The sequence below is a fragment of the Telopea speciosissima genome, chromosome 8, assembly GCF_018873765.1.
Source record: "Telopea speciosissima isolate NSW1024214 ecotype Mountain lineage chromosome 8, Tspe_v1, whole genome shotgun sequence".
NCBI classification, from domain to species: Eukaryota; Viridiplantae; Streptophyta; class Magnoliopsida; order Proteales; family Proteaceae; genus Telopea; species Telopea speciosissima.
The window spans coordinates 10,174,702-10,191,408 of NC_057923.1; the positions used below are offsets into that span (position 1 = coordinate 10,174,702).

Genomic DNA, 16,707 nt, shown 5'->3' on the forward strand with positions numbered 1-16,707 from the left:
TGCATGTGTGGTTGTTATGATAATTGGTTATTTTATTTCGGTTCAAATATCGATAAGAGTTTATACTCAATTGTAGAGATTTTCAACCTCTCAAGTGTGGTGCATTGTCCAATGCATCTTTAAAGTGCATCGAACGGTGGTCACTGCACTTGGGAGGATAAAAATCCAAGTCTCAAGTGCGGTGCACCGTTTGATGCATTTTAAAGATACAATTGACAGTGCACCATACTTGAGAGGATAAAAATTCTAATTGTAGACATCCCATTTTGTATCGTTTAAGAAATTTAAGAAAAATATTTTTTCTGCAAATTGCATGCTTCAATTCCTATTTGATATAGCTATTTGTGCAAGTATTTTATGATTAATAAGTAACTGTTTTTTGTACAGGTCGTGTATTAATCGATTATAACTATAGAATACCCTTTTTTCACGAAAAACTGCATTTATTCGAGTGACCCACAAACGCCGAAAATCTCTATTTTCCCTACCCCTATTCCGATGAGTAAAACCAGAGTTCTCATTTTTTTTTTTTAATTTACACAAATTTCTAATTTTTTTTTTTTGATTATATGATATCATCATGATTTTATTAGGTAATTTCGAATTTATTCTAGATTTTTTTATTATCATCTTTAGGATGAATTTTTAGAATTTACGAGGGGCATTATATTTATCCACAAATTTCAGGTATCTATTTTTTTGTATCATGTTAGCATCATAAGGTGTTTCTCAAGCACTTTCTGATCTATTTGAGTTTTCTTCATTTTTAATGCATTTTAGGTAATTTCAGGAATTATTTATTACAAAAGGCATTTAGGTCATTTTTTGTATTTCAGTAAATTTTGGTTTATGTTACATATTATAATCTGATTTATTTTCTTCTATTATATATTTTATCTTTTATTTTTTTTAATATAAGTTCTTATTTATTTGATTGATGTCATTGTAAATCAATCATGCTTGTAATTTATGATTTGCATTTATTTTTATGATATATGCTTAATTTTGAATATTTATTATTTGATAAATACTAAATAGAGGGAAAGCTAACCTAATAGATAGAGAGCTGCCAAACATCTTTCCTAGTCCATAACCTAACACGAATCCGATCTCACATTTAAACCGATTAGTACGAAGCTATGTAATTTTATTGTAGATTCTAGAACTTAATATGAATGGCAATCAAAAGGTGAAAACTAAGAGACTCTATGTTCTCACCTCCATTGTACTTGTCTTTATTTCATTAATCGTCACATGAAGAATTAGTTATAACCTTAGAAGTCGCTAGGACAAGAAGCACCAGATATAGCAAGGCCAATTTTCCTCACAATAAAATGCATGTTTGTCCAGTATGAACTATTAAGTATTCAATTTTCTTAACCTAGAAACTACTCCAGCTTATTGGGTGTGTCTTTCAAAGTTCATTGATGGAAATCAAAAAATAAAAGATGAGGAAGAAAGTTTTCTACATTGTGGGTGTACTCAAAACATGTGACTTTAAGATCATTATTACTCCCTCACTAGTTGAAGGTCCAAAATGTCCCTCCTAGTTTTCAACACTCATACATCATACCATCGTAATGATGAGATTCCATGCCCACAGTATAGATCAATTGGATCTCGAAAAAAAGAAAAAGATGAATGAAAAATGGAATGGAATAAGCCTCATTTTTTATTCAACGAACGATAATTGGTTCCATCCATAAAAGGAAAATTGAGAAAAAGTTTTTCTAGTCTAGTAAGACTAGAGAGTCTAGCAAAAAATATTTGTGATGGATATTTTGATTAGAGCTGAAATTTTGTATACAAGTAGACCCCAAAGGCCCCTATTCATAGGGCAAGTTTCAACTAAAATGGAATTAGTAAATTGGAAAAATAAATCACCGATAATCTGATGAAAAGATATAAGTTTTCTAAAAGGAATTGATGTTTTATAGATGGTATATAATTAAACTTGAATTTGAAATTTGGTATGTGGCTAAACCTAGAACATTTTCTAGATTCTATATAATCAAAAGGGGAAAAAATCTCTATTTCGTAGTGTTTCCTACGCCCTCTCACAGGGCACCATGAGATGACACCTCTGTTTCAATTAGTAGATACCTAGACATGCTCATCCATTGGTCCAGTCACTTGTATAGAAACCATGCGATCAAGTAGAGATCTCTTACCCACATCACTCTTCCACATGACAAAACTGGGTACTGGACTAGAATAAACGCATAGTTTTGTTATACAAGAAAAAATAGGGTAAATTACACGTCACCCCCTTGTTTTTTAATGAAACTTAGATCAACCCCTGATTTTTGAAAAAACTCAAATCACCCCCTAGTTTAGACCCCAATATAACAAATTAGTCCCTACCGTTAGTTTTATGTTGTTAAGTGATGATGTCAGCCAATTAAATAAATTTAAATCCCTAAACTACCCTTGACCAATGTTGAAGATGAAGGAAGGGTAGTATTGTAAATTTAATTCTAATGTTTTGGTACAAGGGTAAAATAATCCTTTTACACCAATAACTAACTGTAGACTAACACTATTATAGAGGGGGTAATATGAGTTTTTTCAAAAACCAGGGGGTGATTTAAGTTTTTTAACTAGCTAACTTCATCAGTTAACTAACGGTAGGATCTAATTTGAGTACAAGGCTCTAATGCAGAGGGTGATTTGAGTATCGTTTCATTTTCAGGGGATGGTTCGTAAATTATCCTATTCTAATAACAAATCCTCAGTACAAGTGTAAATCCATGGTTGGTTGTTTATAATTTAATGACAATAGAACCTTAACCAAAAGTCTAATCAATGGTTACGTGATGTGTTACCATGTAAAAGTTGAGGGTGTCTCCCTCAATCTACTTCACCGACCAAAGGCTGAAAAGAACACAACCAAAAGTTTTTTTTTTTTTTTTTCTAATTAATGCCTTTAGTGTGAATTCTATAACAAAAATGGTGACTGGTTCAGTACTATATTATCAGATGGTCCCCAAATTAGGCTCCTCTCATTTTACAAAGAAAAAATCAAGTGGTTCATGTCATTTTCTCCTTTCTTTTTGTCTAAACAAAATTCCAAAACTTTTAAGCCGCCTCAGATAAACTTAGTCTTTTAGAATTTTTTTAGGTTTAGGTTTAGGTTTAGGTGGCTAAGACAGATTTTCTTTACACCACTGCAGGTCCCATTAAATTGCATTGTGGAAGTATGGATATTTTCGAGAGTGATTTAATAATGACCCAAGAATTCTATCAGATGATCACATCACTAGTAGATAAGAGACTTCTCTACTCCAAGAAGAAGGAAAGTTTAATCCAAATGGATATGGGGAAGGGAGAAATTGGGTGTAGAAAAAAAGAAAGCGAAAAATCTCTTCATCCACCATTTGCTGGTTAGACTGAAAAAAGCCGGGTATCTTAGACCATGAATAATTTAGAGTCGGAGTTAATGATGAACCCAAAGTCTAATTATAATGTGACATCACCATAAAAATGGAGAAAAACTTAATTAAAGAATTAAAAAAAAAAAAAAACTTAAACTTAGATAGAAATAGTTTATGATAGGTGAATCTTTATATGACCCAAACAAATAATGAGAAGAAGAAAGAGCGATAAAACCACTCAACTGCACCCCAACACATGCATTTATGCTTTCCTCTCATTTCTCCAAATCTTCTTGTTATCTTTTCTTCCAACTCATTTAGTTTGGTGTACATATACATATGCATGGCCCCTAGACACTTTCCATCCATATCTCACTAGTCGAACACAATTGTCAAAACAATAAACCATCAAAACAACTGGATGGTGTCTTGTCAATAACAACTTTTTTTATATTATTAGTTGGCTCGATTATGTGGCAGCTTAGCTGGCTGTCTTGTTGAGAGAAAATTTGAAAGTATGTCACCTTCTTGCACTCATATACAAGTGTGACAGCCATATATGCATGTGACTCACCAGTACACCCTAACTTCAACTTGGTTTTGAGGGTCCAAGTTTTTGCCATGTCACGCAGCTTAGCTAGCATATTTTAATCCAATGGCCTATGTAGCCTATGTTACCTTAAGTCATGAAAAAACTCAGCCAATAATCATTTGCCAAGTGGCAAAACAAAGGTTTTTTTTTTTGGGTGAGAGGTTAAGGAGGAATATCATTAATAAAAGAACAAGATATCAAAGATTGAAGGGAAACTATCCTCCCAAGAAAAATCTCTTTTTCACTGTTTTTAATAATCTTGTACGGAAACAAAATAAATTTTATCAATAAAAAACCAAATCTTGAATTATTATAAAGTGAAAAAAGAAAGGGGGGAGTAAAATTTGTTTCTTGGTGATATTCTAACGATTTAATAATCAGAATTGGATCCGTCGAATCAGTTGATTTGGATCGAAAATGATCAATGATCGATTTTGATTCTGATTGTTTTGGAAGAACTAATTTTAGGGTTTTTGGGACCGAATTATTGGGTTTCATATCGGAAGACCAACTCTTGAGACCTATTCTGACCGACTCTGATCCAGATAGGATCAAAATCGACAGGAACCAATTCGATCCTCATTTCCAAGTTTAAAATACTTGTTGCTACTTAATTTTTCAATCTTTTCCCATTTGCATAGTATGATAGTATTTTAAGTTTCCCATTGTTTTTCTTTACAACCTATTAGACTTCCCATTCATATTGGGAACAAATTTTTTTTTAAGTAGGTATCTAAAATAAAATAAAATAAAAATTGACGATGATATTAGATTGAGGAAAAGGAAAAAAAATAAAACATTGGTTGGATTTTAAAAAATTCATGCAATAATATTTATGGTTTCTTATATATTTTTAATGTTATTGTATTGAACTCATTTTTCTTTATAATCACTAAGGCTCTCTTTGGTTGGATGTCTATTTCTATTTTAATTTTAATTTTAAATTAATTTTTTAAAATAAACCAATAAATAAGTTTTTGGTCAAGAAATTGAAATTGCTTGATTGCATCAATAATTATTATTTCAGGGGTGGGACAAAATTAGTGAAAAAAGAGGTGGAATTCAAGACAGAGAGAGGCAGAGAGAGAGAGAGAGAGATGTTTTGGTTTCACTCCTTAGCCTAGGTCTCGTCTATGTCGTATAAGACAATGTCATATTCCACTCCTTGCTTTCCGAACCTAGAAGTTTTTGAAATCTTGTGTAACAAATATATAGAACGAATGAGATTATAAATGAGATGGCCTTTGCTTTGGCTTGAGATCAAATGATGTGAATGCATTTAATGTCCTCTCCATACGTAGGATGGATGATGTCATGTACTTAATGTCATCACACATCACTCATGTTAATCCCTCAATTAACCAACCAACCACTCAATATGGTTACGCATCGTTTGGTTAACCATATTGAGTAATTACAATACGCGTGGTTCACGCATGGTGTGTAAACTAATCTGACCCTGATGTGATCAGTATCTATCAGATGAGGAGGATGAGGAGGATGGCCAGAGCCAATTCAAGGGTTTATACCCTACAGGTTTTGACGCTTCTGTGACCATTAAAATTAATTAGAAAGAGGGCAGTACGTAGTACTGGTTTAGGCACCAGTAATTAATGCCAATAACTCACGTGCTGTATATATGCCAACCAGATAGGAAGGACAACGTAGGATCACAGTCGAGGTTGATGAACTGTTGAAGGAATTGGAAATAGTTAAAATTTTTGGCTTACAATGAAGAATAGAATTGAAGATAGTTCTGCTTTTGCTTCGTTTAATTAGCAAATCAGATACTGGATTCCTCATTCTTGGAGAAATTGAACTGGATACCAATGATTCATTGTTAATCAATGATCATAATCTCTCTTTCTCTTATTTTATAAAATATCGAAACTATTGAGAGTTATAGAATTATAGTCTCACATCGGTTTCTTCATATTCTTGATGTCTTGATATATATTTGAGAAGCTCTAGCCTCCTCAATTAACCTTAAGGTTTTGAATTGAATCCATCCAACTGCAACAAAGATGTTGAGTGAAGTGATTTTCGGTGGATCACAATAGGTTAAGAAAAATCCATTCGAAAGTTTAAATCATTATTAAATACATTAAAAACAAATGTTTCTTGTAGGGATGTCTCGCCCACGTCTAGATGCAAGAATCGTTATCCTCTGTTGTAACGCATCGTGCGACGCTGCAGAGGCCATGTGACACAATGGGCCCCACATGGTACACATGGCTTCTGCAATTGCCGCATGATACGTTACAACACCATACTGTAATAGGAGAGGATAAAAATTTCTAGATGCAGGGGGGGAGGGGGCGAAATGACTGCCACATCCCCATGAAAGGCGAAAATGACCGTCCCACATCCATATGCTTCTCCATACAATAAATTGAAGTGTAGTCTATAAAATAAGGGGAATGGATAGGCACGCCACTAGCTCCAGGTAAACTAGCGGGCAGTAGGCACATGGGAGGAGAGGACAAGGGACGGTAGGAGGCCTTTTCACTAGGAGAGGGAGAGAGAGAGGCAGGCACATGCTGGCTGGGCACCTGTGCGGCGTGCCCAACCTTTACCCTTAAAATAATTTACTTTATATAAATCCACTACAAAACACTAGAGAACATATATAGAATGCCACCACGAATAATATATATATATTTTTTATCAGTTTGATATATATAATCGGTTCAATAGCATATCGATACTAATCGATTCAAAATCACCACTTAAATGATTTCACTTCTTAAAATCAAAATCAAACCATTTAACAAACGATTTTACTTTATGAAGACAAAATCCAATCAATTAATAAATGATTTATCGATTCTAATTTAAATGGTTCAATTTGATTTTGATAACGATTTCGGTTTGCAATTCAAACCCTTATTTCCTAAGCATAGTAAAAGATATGTGTACTTTCAACGAAAATAATTAAGATAAGTTAAATATTAGTAGTATTTGCGTTTGCACCGAGTCCAGTTGTGTTTGAAAGACTAGACATAATGCCCATTCACACTTGATGATTGCGACAATCAAGGCAGTGTTGCACGGAAAGTTATCTGTCCCTCCATTTCCACCAATTCTTCTTATAGGGGGAGTGGATCCCACCGGGCAGGGGATATGATAGTCATTTTTGCCCCCTATGAGAGGAATTGGAGGAAATGAAAGGACAGATAATTAGAGACGATAAAGATCTGTGTTGCACTCATTCAATTTTTATTTTTCAAACTCATTAATATTCATTGTTTCATTATAAAGACTGATCATTAGGATCCTCTACTTTCGTGTGCGCCCTACACACAATGAGGCATGCAAAGACCGCCTTATCCCTGACCGAACGTCTTGCCCAAGCGGGGCTAAGGCGGTCTTTGCACGCCTCATTGTATGTAGGGCGCACACAGAAGTAGGGGTAGGCGAAAGTAAAGGATGTCAATTCGACCATCAGGGCCTCTTGCATGGTCGATGAATTATCACATCTAACTGCATAACTGAGTGGTGGTGGTTATTCAGACACATCTGTTTACCTAAAAAAAGTTATCATACACATCTATTATTAGGTCTCATCCAAAAACAACACAACAGTTTAGACTGGTCTCATCCAAAATCACCATCCATCAACACAACAGTTTAGACTGTAGTTGCCATGTTCTTGGTTTGCCGAGAGTCAACCATTGGCAATGTTTAAAGGCTTTATGATTTGGACATGAGATCGGTCTCTATTGATTTTGATTTGAATTGGATCTAAAAATGGCTAGGAAGGGGCTGGAAACTTTGAAATTTTAATCGGAAAGTTGAACATTTATAATTTTTTTTAAGTTTTTTATTCTAATGATTTGTAAATCTTGATACGAGAGATAAGTTTTATTGATTTTCAATTTTAGCGACTGAAAGGCAGAAAATCAGTTAGCCCCTCGATTTTGATTCGATATCTTTTTCGAAACAAATGAAAAGGAAACAAAAAATAAAACATAAATCATGTATCAACTAAACTATCTCGGGGGTTTGCTTAAGAATACGAAAAAGGAATCTCATGTAAATAACAAGGAATAAGGTTTGATCACATTTATGGGGATTCTGTAAATATCTCGTTCCAAAAATATATTTTCTTTTCTTTAAGTTTGACCAATCCACGATTTAAGTCCACAACAGATAACAATCAAGCTTGTTTTGCTTTGTCTTCTCCATTTTGTGGATTAATTTCACAGTGATTCAGACAAAATTCAAGATATATGATTGATTTATGGGAGAGCTAGGGTTCTTTGAACAAATAGCATAAAAGAGCGCACCAGTGAGGTGCGACAAAATAGTATCATACATGAGGTAACAATGAGATCATTTCATATGAGGAAGAAAAAATAGACATATAAGTGCTAGCATACCCTACCATAATAGCTCAAAGAACCTTCTCCTTTGATTTATAATACGTTCATTAGGTGGTGTGATGAATCCAGTGAGAATGATTTAAACTTTACTAATCAAGTGATCCTTAAATAAAACTATTATCTTAGCGAGAGATATTATTACTAGGGAAAAGGTTCACTATTTCCCACCGCATTGACTTGTCCTAACCCCCCTTACCCTATTTGAAGATTAAAAAGGGGGAACCCTCCTTCGCTTGAATTAGTACACGGGCATCAGAGGGAACCCTCTCCCTTATTATCACTTTTATTTGGAGAAAGAGATATCAAATGTCAAATGGGAAAGAGAACAACCTGACACTAGTGTGTAGATTCTATTTCACACCCTCTCACATTTCATATTTGGATAGATATGCTTTTAATTATAATCATTCCACCAATAGAGGATCAAATATGTATCAATATTGGGCACGATCTGTCACGCCCCCATCCTAATAAGGAATAAAATACAATAAATGGGTGATTAGGACGACATGTGTCATCCCAATAAGTTATCAGGATCACGAATGCAGTGTCCCGATACACAGTCATTAACTAACATTGATACATATTAATATCAGAGTGCGGAAGATAGGGAATATAATATTCTAAAGATAAGGAAATACAAGCGGAAGCGTTCACCATAAAAGTTACATCATGTTCAAACTACTGAGTGATAGATATAGTTAATAGTTTCCATCTTGAGCTGACCACGAGGTAACTACACAAAACTTTAAGTAAGACAGATAATGTTATTACAAGGCTCAAGGCCCCAAAAGACAAAATATAAAAGGACCAAGTCTCAGCCATCAGTATGCCCCGAAGGCTCAGTCATCACAAGGACATCCATCGCAGTGCTCTTCAGTCACCGCTTCTAGATCCTCAGTACCAATGTCATTGTAATCTGAGGACTGTACCTCGAGACCAGCGAGATAACTATCACCTGCATCAACATCTAAAAAGGTGCGCACAAGGGGGGTTAGCTCTACTGAGCTGGTGAAAGAGAAAAGGGGAATGCACAAACAACAAACATATAGTTACCATTGGTTCATGATGCATGTACATGTTAGATTTATTTTTCCACCTAGCACATAAACTAAGTCAATGGTGTATACTACTTGTGACAACTCAGGAGTCACTGTGGGTCACTTATCTTATCGCCACAATGAAACCTCAATTGTCATTAGGGGGCCTACGCTGGTCGAAGCCACCAAAACCACCCAGTGGCAGACCCCGATAATCATTACTACCATGACTGGCCTCTCTCACACTCCACAGAATCCGGAGCTCTGGCTATCCAACACCTAAACCTATGTTGGTAAGGGTCGTAGCATAAAGGAACAAAGATCCTAGCCATAGATATACTACATGCAAGTTCTATCGTCCCGAGAGGTATTTCGGGTGCATCAACGTCTCATTCCATCTATCACCCGGGTATCAGCACGGCACAGCGCATACATACCAATATGACAGGTAATAGAAAGTAATATAAACATAACTGGGGTAGTGGCACCGGTGCTTCCCGACACCGTCACCCGATACAAGAAAGAATACATTTCACAATCACATTCACATCAATGAATCAATATTTATATAATGCAAGTATGCAATATGCTTGATAATGATACCAGTAACATAATAATAAATAATATTATTATTCAAACCCAACAAGTCACCCAAAACCCACTCACCTTTGCTAAGATCTATTTGCTCGAAGGACTGTCGATCCTCAAAAGCACTTCGATATGTGTCGACGGACAAGTTGTTAAAGCCTAGGGTTAAATAAATCAAACACAAACATTAATAGCTATGTAAATGGCTAAGGAGTCCAGGAGTACCCTTGGTTTAAGTTTTAAACCAAGGCCAGACTCAAATCTGGAAAGACAGCAACAGTGGTTGATTGGTGCTGCTCCATCCAATGGACCAGTGGCAAGGGACCAGTAGGGCTGCAGCAACAAAATCAAGGAAGGGTTCATGGTCTCACACCAAAGGGGTCCCTAGGTACTGTTCTAAGCAATTCCCTATGTTAAGGTCAAGTTTTTCAATCAAGGTTTGTACTGGTTGATTGGACTGGTCTATTCAATGAACCAGTGGCAATCAACCCAAAGCTTAAAATACAAGAACATGACTGGAATGGCATGGTTCACAGCATGGATCACACAAATGACCCTTAGCAAGATGTTCTAGACCTTGGGGTAGGTCAGAGCCAACACAGGTCCAAGATCCTTGTAGTAGTCGATTAGTACTGGTCCATCCAATGGACCAGTAGGATCACAGCTGCAAAAATTGTAAAGGGTTTTATGGGTTCAACATAAAAGGCCTAGCACAAGGTTTTACAGGCCATGGGCTGACCAAGCTTGCATTTGGGCAAGGTTTCTGGTAGTGGTTGATTGGTACAGGTCCATCTAATGGACCAGTGACAATCAACCAGTACCTGTGCAGCCCGAAAATTTATATGGTTTCAGTGTTTTGGCTTAGTTTTACAAATCCAAAGCTAGAATTAATGATCAGGAAGTTCAGGTAGGTTACTCTTATGAAAAATTTCATAGTCCAAAGGGAAAATCGAACATGCATGGGGGAAAAAAGTCTAATTTCATGGCTGCAACTAACATACATGCTAGGTTCAAGTTCTGGAAATTAAAGAGAGCAAACAAAGAGAGGTTTTGGGCTTGCATACATGGGGGGTTTGGGGTTCTAACTATGGGATTCACATGTAGGGAGCATGAGCTGCCACTGCTATTAACAATACCATTGTAACATTTGAATATTGATGTGTTTCATGTTCTAGAACCTTAAAGAAAAGGATTTACAACAACAGATTGGGTTGCATCTTCATGGGTTTGGGTTCCTAAGCTCATACATATGAAGGATTTAACATGGGGCCAAAAGATTGATAAATCTATGGTTTAAACTTCAAAAAAGATACAAAACAGAAACAAAAAGGGTTCAGAGAGGGGAAAATCATGGGGTTAGGGTATTACCTTGATGATCTCAAGCAAAATGGAGTAATCCGAGCTCTCTTCCTTCCTATCCTCTTCTTCTTCTCCTTCTTTCTCTTCTCTTTTCTCTCCTCTGCCTCCAACGAAATGAATAGGGGAAGATTTCTGGAATTAAGATGGTTTATATATACGTAGAAGACCTAGGGTCTGTTTGGCTAGGTTGGTTTTAAAGAAAAACACATTTTAAGGCCTATTCTTAAGCACTTAAGCCTATAGTGGGCCCCACATGATCACATTGCTGGGGCAATATTCCCACGGGTCAAATTGGGTGCGAGGAGATGATTCGGGGTGCAAAACACTGGGCCCCACACACCGGGTGTGAAATTTACACAAGAGAGCAGCACTGGTCTATCAAAGTGGTTGATCCGGATCGACCAGTGGCAAAGGACCAGTAGTAAAACAGCAGTAAAATTTGGGTTTGAAATGAAATTCCAGATCACCTAGAAGCAGAATTGGATAATGGTTTCTTCTAATAAAATTAAGCTCTGTGAATCATTTCTAACAAAAGTGGAATCAAAGCAAATGATGTTCAGAAGAAGAAGTTATGTCATTTTAATTAAATAAGGGTCAATCTGCCAAAGTAGCAAAATTTGACCAGCGGGCTCACATCCTTATCTCGACCCTTCTGTCAAAGCTCCACAGACTAGCCCGGACCTTCAGAATTACGAGAGGGTAGAAACAAGTAGTAAATAGGGTCAGTAGCTTACCCCTCGCCTGTCACGGTGTGTCCTCCGTGACCCCAAAGAGTTTCTTCACAGCGATGCTTACTTCATCGAGAGACGAAGTGTCGATACGGCACGACACGAGGTGTTCCCTCCGGTACTCTTCGCTCTTAGGGCTTGTACTGGGAGGATAGTCGATGAAGTCGCCGTCGACGAATTTCCCCCACTCCCGGTTGAGAAACCTCTCCTCGACGGGCAAACCCGTGTCAAAGTCAATGATCTTATAGTTGGGTTTGACCATCATCGAGAACAGCTCACCAGCATACATGGCAGCACCATCTACATATCACGAGGATAGAGATAAATCATTAGAATCTCGGGTGCGGATGTAACACGATCGATAATGATACGGACCAAACGGTATGTCGAATGCGATATATATTGATATTTATAACCATGTCTACATTATTATTTCTTTTTTAATCTTCGGTTACAACTTACTATTGGTAGAAACCTTATGAAGAATACCACACAAAACCCTAGAACATGATGAAACAATTAATATATCAAGTTAGAGCATACCTTACACGTGGGTATGTTGGAGAAAACCTCGTAGAATTTCCTTATGATAAACACGAATAAATCATTTGGTTTGGATATCTTCCATAGTCTTCTTCTCCCACTAGCACCTCTCAAATTCTTAATGGGAAGAATAGATATTAAGAGCAAGAGAGTGCAAAGACCCTAACTGTGTATTTATAATATAAAACCCTAATACTTACCCACCCCATAATCGAAAAGATTAGAATACCTCTAGTACCCCTAAAGTGGTCCCAAAGACCCAAACTATATTTATATCTATAGATACACATCAATAGATAAAGGTATAATTAAGCTAAATCTACAATTACAATTCATAATAAAAAAATAAAAATTCTTATACAGCTTTTAAGGAGGATAGGGCCATACTCCATAGGGTCAAGTCCAGGTGTCAAGCGAAATTACAAAGACACATAACCACAAGGATGTCTTTTCCCCCTAAAAGCCACCAAAATTTAGAGGCAGAGTATCTCAAGAGCGACAATTTTAATCTTCCCTTTTTTCTTCGAGAAGGGACATGTGGGATTCCATCTGTACGCCTCACAGGCGTTCCTGATCCCAAGTCTCTTCGCTTCTCTCTTTCTTCGTAATTTAACTCTATTGTTCGACTAATGAATAATCTTTACCCCCAAAAAAAAAATAATGATGAATAATCCCATCAGTAATTAGTATCTACTGACGAAGAACTAACGTGCTTCAACCACGTGGGTTTTTACGACTTTGTGAGAGGGAGAGCGAAAATAGAAATTTCCAACAGAGAATTCAAAATTTTCTGCTTCTCATCTCTTTTTTAGGTCAATTATAATAAATATTTCCAAAAATTACGTAAAAACCAATCCATATTTATAACCCCAGGACTCCATAGAAACAGATGAAACATTCACATTTGAGCAGCAACTATAAAGCCTCTCTCTCACAGTCTCAGTCTCAGTCTCCACTCACGTGGATTGGATTCTCGGGCGGCTTTCTGAAGGAGAAGACCTTTCTTCTTATTCTCCAATCCTTTCATCAGTTTCGTTTGATCAAAGATGGGAAGAGAATGAGGATTAATTTTCATAGACGATCGATTATCATGTCTGTGATCTCTTCATTATCTTTCTCCGATTGCTCCTCCGACCTTCTCTGCGGTGAAGACGCCGGTATATTAGTCGGAGACTGGCCGGAATTCTTCTCTCCAGATCTCCAACTTCCGGCGAACATCGAGGAGTCGATCATGGGGTTGGTAGAGGAAGAACAAGATTACATGCCTGGATTGGACTATCCAACTAGGTTTCGATCTCAAGAACTCGACGCTTCCGCTCGAGAAGAATCCATGGCATGGATTCTCAAGGTAAACCTAAATCTTTTCCGGCAATCCGTCGGTCACAATGGGGAAGACGAGAGTCACGAATTACTCACGATACTCGATAATATTTACTCAAAATGCCATCTTATCCATTTACCGCGTTTTTTCTTTTTTCACTTTTGTTTTTTTCGCGGGAACTCACTGATTCAGCCTTCCGCACAGTCCGTGAGGCTAACTTGCGCAGGTGGCTATTGTCACTCACTTAACCGGTGCTAAAGATCTGGATAGACTGGATCGATTACCTAGTCTTTTCTTTTTTCTTTTTAAGTTTTTAATATTTCTCGGGCTCCGGCGAACTTTTGTCGAAACCTCCGCCGGAGCCTTTGTATTCCGGCGAGGATTAGTTTGATCTTTCTAAACTAAAGGTCCAGTGGAGATGAAGATATAACAGGTGATAATGTTCTACATTGATTTGTGTGTTGCAGGTGCATGCGTTCTATCGTTTCCAGCCTTTAACGGCTTATCTCTCCGTCAATTACTTGGATCGTTTCCTCTCCTCCCGTCATTTTCCGGTAAGCTTCCTTCACTGATTCAATATCCTTCTTCAGATGTTCATATAAGTCTATAAGAGAGGGAGAGAGACAGAGAGAGAATCAATGAGGGGCATCTGTTGGATTGGAATGTTTCTCAAATTCAATACTAAATTGATGGGTTTCTTTTTGATCATCATATAAAGCGATGAGAATTAAGGGCGGGCCTCGGTGCAATGGTAAAGGTGTTCCATTGTGACCAAGTGGTTACAGTTAGAATCTAGAAACAGCCTATCTGAGATAGCAGGGGATAAGGCAGAAAATTATCTCTTTCAGTCTCTGCCCGGATCAATTTCTCCAGTGCCTGTAATAAGGGGGTTGAACCCCACCCAGGCAGAGTGTTCAGATAGGAGTAGGGTGGTCATTGCTCCCCTCCATATTACAAGCACTGGGGAACTAGATCGGACAGGAAAGATAAGGCTACGTACAGTATGACCCTCTCAATAAAGTGATGAGAATTGAGAACATATGATGAGAGTTTGCGTCATTAGTTTTGATCAAATTAATTATAATAGATCAAACATTAATAATTTGGAATATTGGGCGACATGGAACTTAAATTAATATTATTTTATTTTTAATTAAAAATGTCAGCAAGCAAAAGGACGAGGGTGGCCATTACAACTGTTATCTGTTGCATGTTTGTCATTGGCTGCTAAAATGGAGGAAGCCCTTGTACCTTCACTTCTGGATCTCCAGGTTCGTATCCTTGTCTCTCTTGCTTAAGCTAATAATTATGGTTCTTCTTAATAAATGATGGGTGATGAATAATGCTTTTAATTAATTTGCAGGTCGAAGGTGCCAAATTCATATTTGAGGCCAAGACAATCCGTAGAATGGAGCTTCTAGTCCTGTCTGCTTTGGATTGGAGACTCCGCTCCATAACACCTTTCGACTTTCTCACTTTCTTCGCCTACAAAGTCGACCCAACTTCTACTTTTATAGCTCCCCTCGTCTCACGCGCCACCAATACTATTCTCATCACTATCAGAGGTGAGACTTTGAGAGACACGTGAGCAAAAAGTTCCTTTTAATTACACACCCCAGAGCTACACCAATATTTTTCTCTTTGGATGTTTGAGATTATCAATTATTTAGGAATTTTTTCTTTTAACTAATGTGAGACTAAAATTTGTATTTTTTCATCGATCTCTCAAACTCATTGATATTATACCTCATTAATTCAATCATTAAAAGTAATAATAAAAGGGGTACGGTATTGAATGTGTTCATGCAGAGATAAAGTTTCTAGACTACTGGCCATCATCGTTGGCTGCTGCATCGATACTGTGTGCGGCTCATGAGATACCAAATCTGTCGGTTGTTGTTGCTAATCCAGTAACTGCTGGATCCTGGTGCGACGGACTCAACAAAGTAAGCATATATAAATATCAAGTTTTTTTTTTTTTTTGTTTTTTTTTGTTTTTGGAAAAAGAAACTGTCTTTAATTAACTGCAAAACTAATAATATTATGGATTTTTATGCAGGACATGGTAATGAGTTGCTACCGACTAATGCAACAAGTAGTTATCGAACACACTGAGCAGAGAAAGATTCCAAGAGTTCTACCAAAGCTAAGAGTCACGACTCTGGCAAGGATCAGGTCAGGAAACTCAGCTTCCTCATCAACTTCATCTCCATCCAGCAAAAGGAGAAAGCTAAACACTTGCTCTTGGGTAAAAGATGACAAGAACAACAATCCTCACAATTCTGACTGAAAATGACATTGATGGAGATGGGAAAAAATCTTTGTTGGTTGGTCCAATGTCTAAGGGGGTATCCATCTAGAATCCTCAAATTTATTTTATTTTTTTGGGTGGGAGAATTTTAAGAGTGAATTGACCATGGTTGATGTAGAGTTTTGGATTTTATTTTATTTTTCTTGAGTTGGGGTGTGTGCATTTCCCTTAATGGGGGTTGATGATAGTAGTTGCAGATTCCCAAGGGTGGTCATATGTTAATATAATATTTATTAGGAGGGAGAGAGAAAAGTGAGAGATGGGGTTCATAAGTGGGAGTCATGGAGTGTGGAAGAAGTGGGGGATTGAATTCAAAGACAACATTCATTGTTGAATGAAAGAAGAAAGGGAGAGGAAGGAGATGGTGGGGACAGGAGGGTAGGAGAAGGGGAGTTTAGGTAAAATGAATGAATGAGACATGAAGTGGGTTGAGAAAATAAGGTCTGGTCTGCTTGAAGTTTGAGCT

At 37.1% G+C, this 16,707-nt stretch overlaps 1 protein-coding gene across 1 annotated transcript; it reads left to right on the forward strand.

Annotated features, from left to right (window-relative positions):
- The first annotated feature begins 13,587 nt into the window (after positions 1 to 13,587).
- Positions 13,588 to 16,253, forward strand: LOC122671793 (cyclin-D1-1-like). Its single transcript, XM_043869231.1, has 6 exons — positions 13,588 to 13,957; positions 14,398 to 14,484; positions 15,097 to 15,201; positions 15,294 to 15,495; positions 15,740 to 15,876; positions 15,990 to 16,253. Exons 1-6 carry the CDS (start codon positions 13,667 to 13,669, stop codon positions 16,218 to 16,220), a joined length of 1,053 nt encoding a protein of 350 aa, XP_043725166.1. The 5' UTR covers positions 13,588 to 13,666; the 3' UTR covers positions 16,221 to 16,253.
- Positions 16,254 to 16,707: the final 454 nt, after the last annotated feature.

What these genes read in the sequence shown, in the direction of transcription:
- LOC122671793 (XM_043869231.1), top strand. Translation starts at nt 13,667, where the DNA reads ATGAGGATTAATTTTCATAGACGATCGATTATCATGTCTGTGATCTCT. An exon ending in TATTCTCATCACTATCAGAG is followed by an intron (nt 15,496 to 15,739) that starts GTGAGACTTTGA and finishes GTGTTCATGCAG; the next exon opens with AGATAAAGTTTCTAGACTAC. An exon ending in GGTGCGACGGACTCAACAAA is followed by an intron (nt 15,877 to 15,989) that starts GTAAGCATATAT and finishes ATTTTTATGCAG; the next exon opens with GACATGGTAATGAGTTGCTA.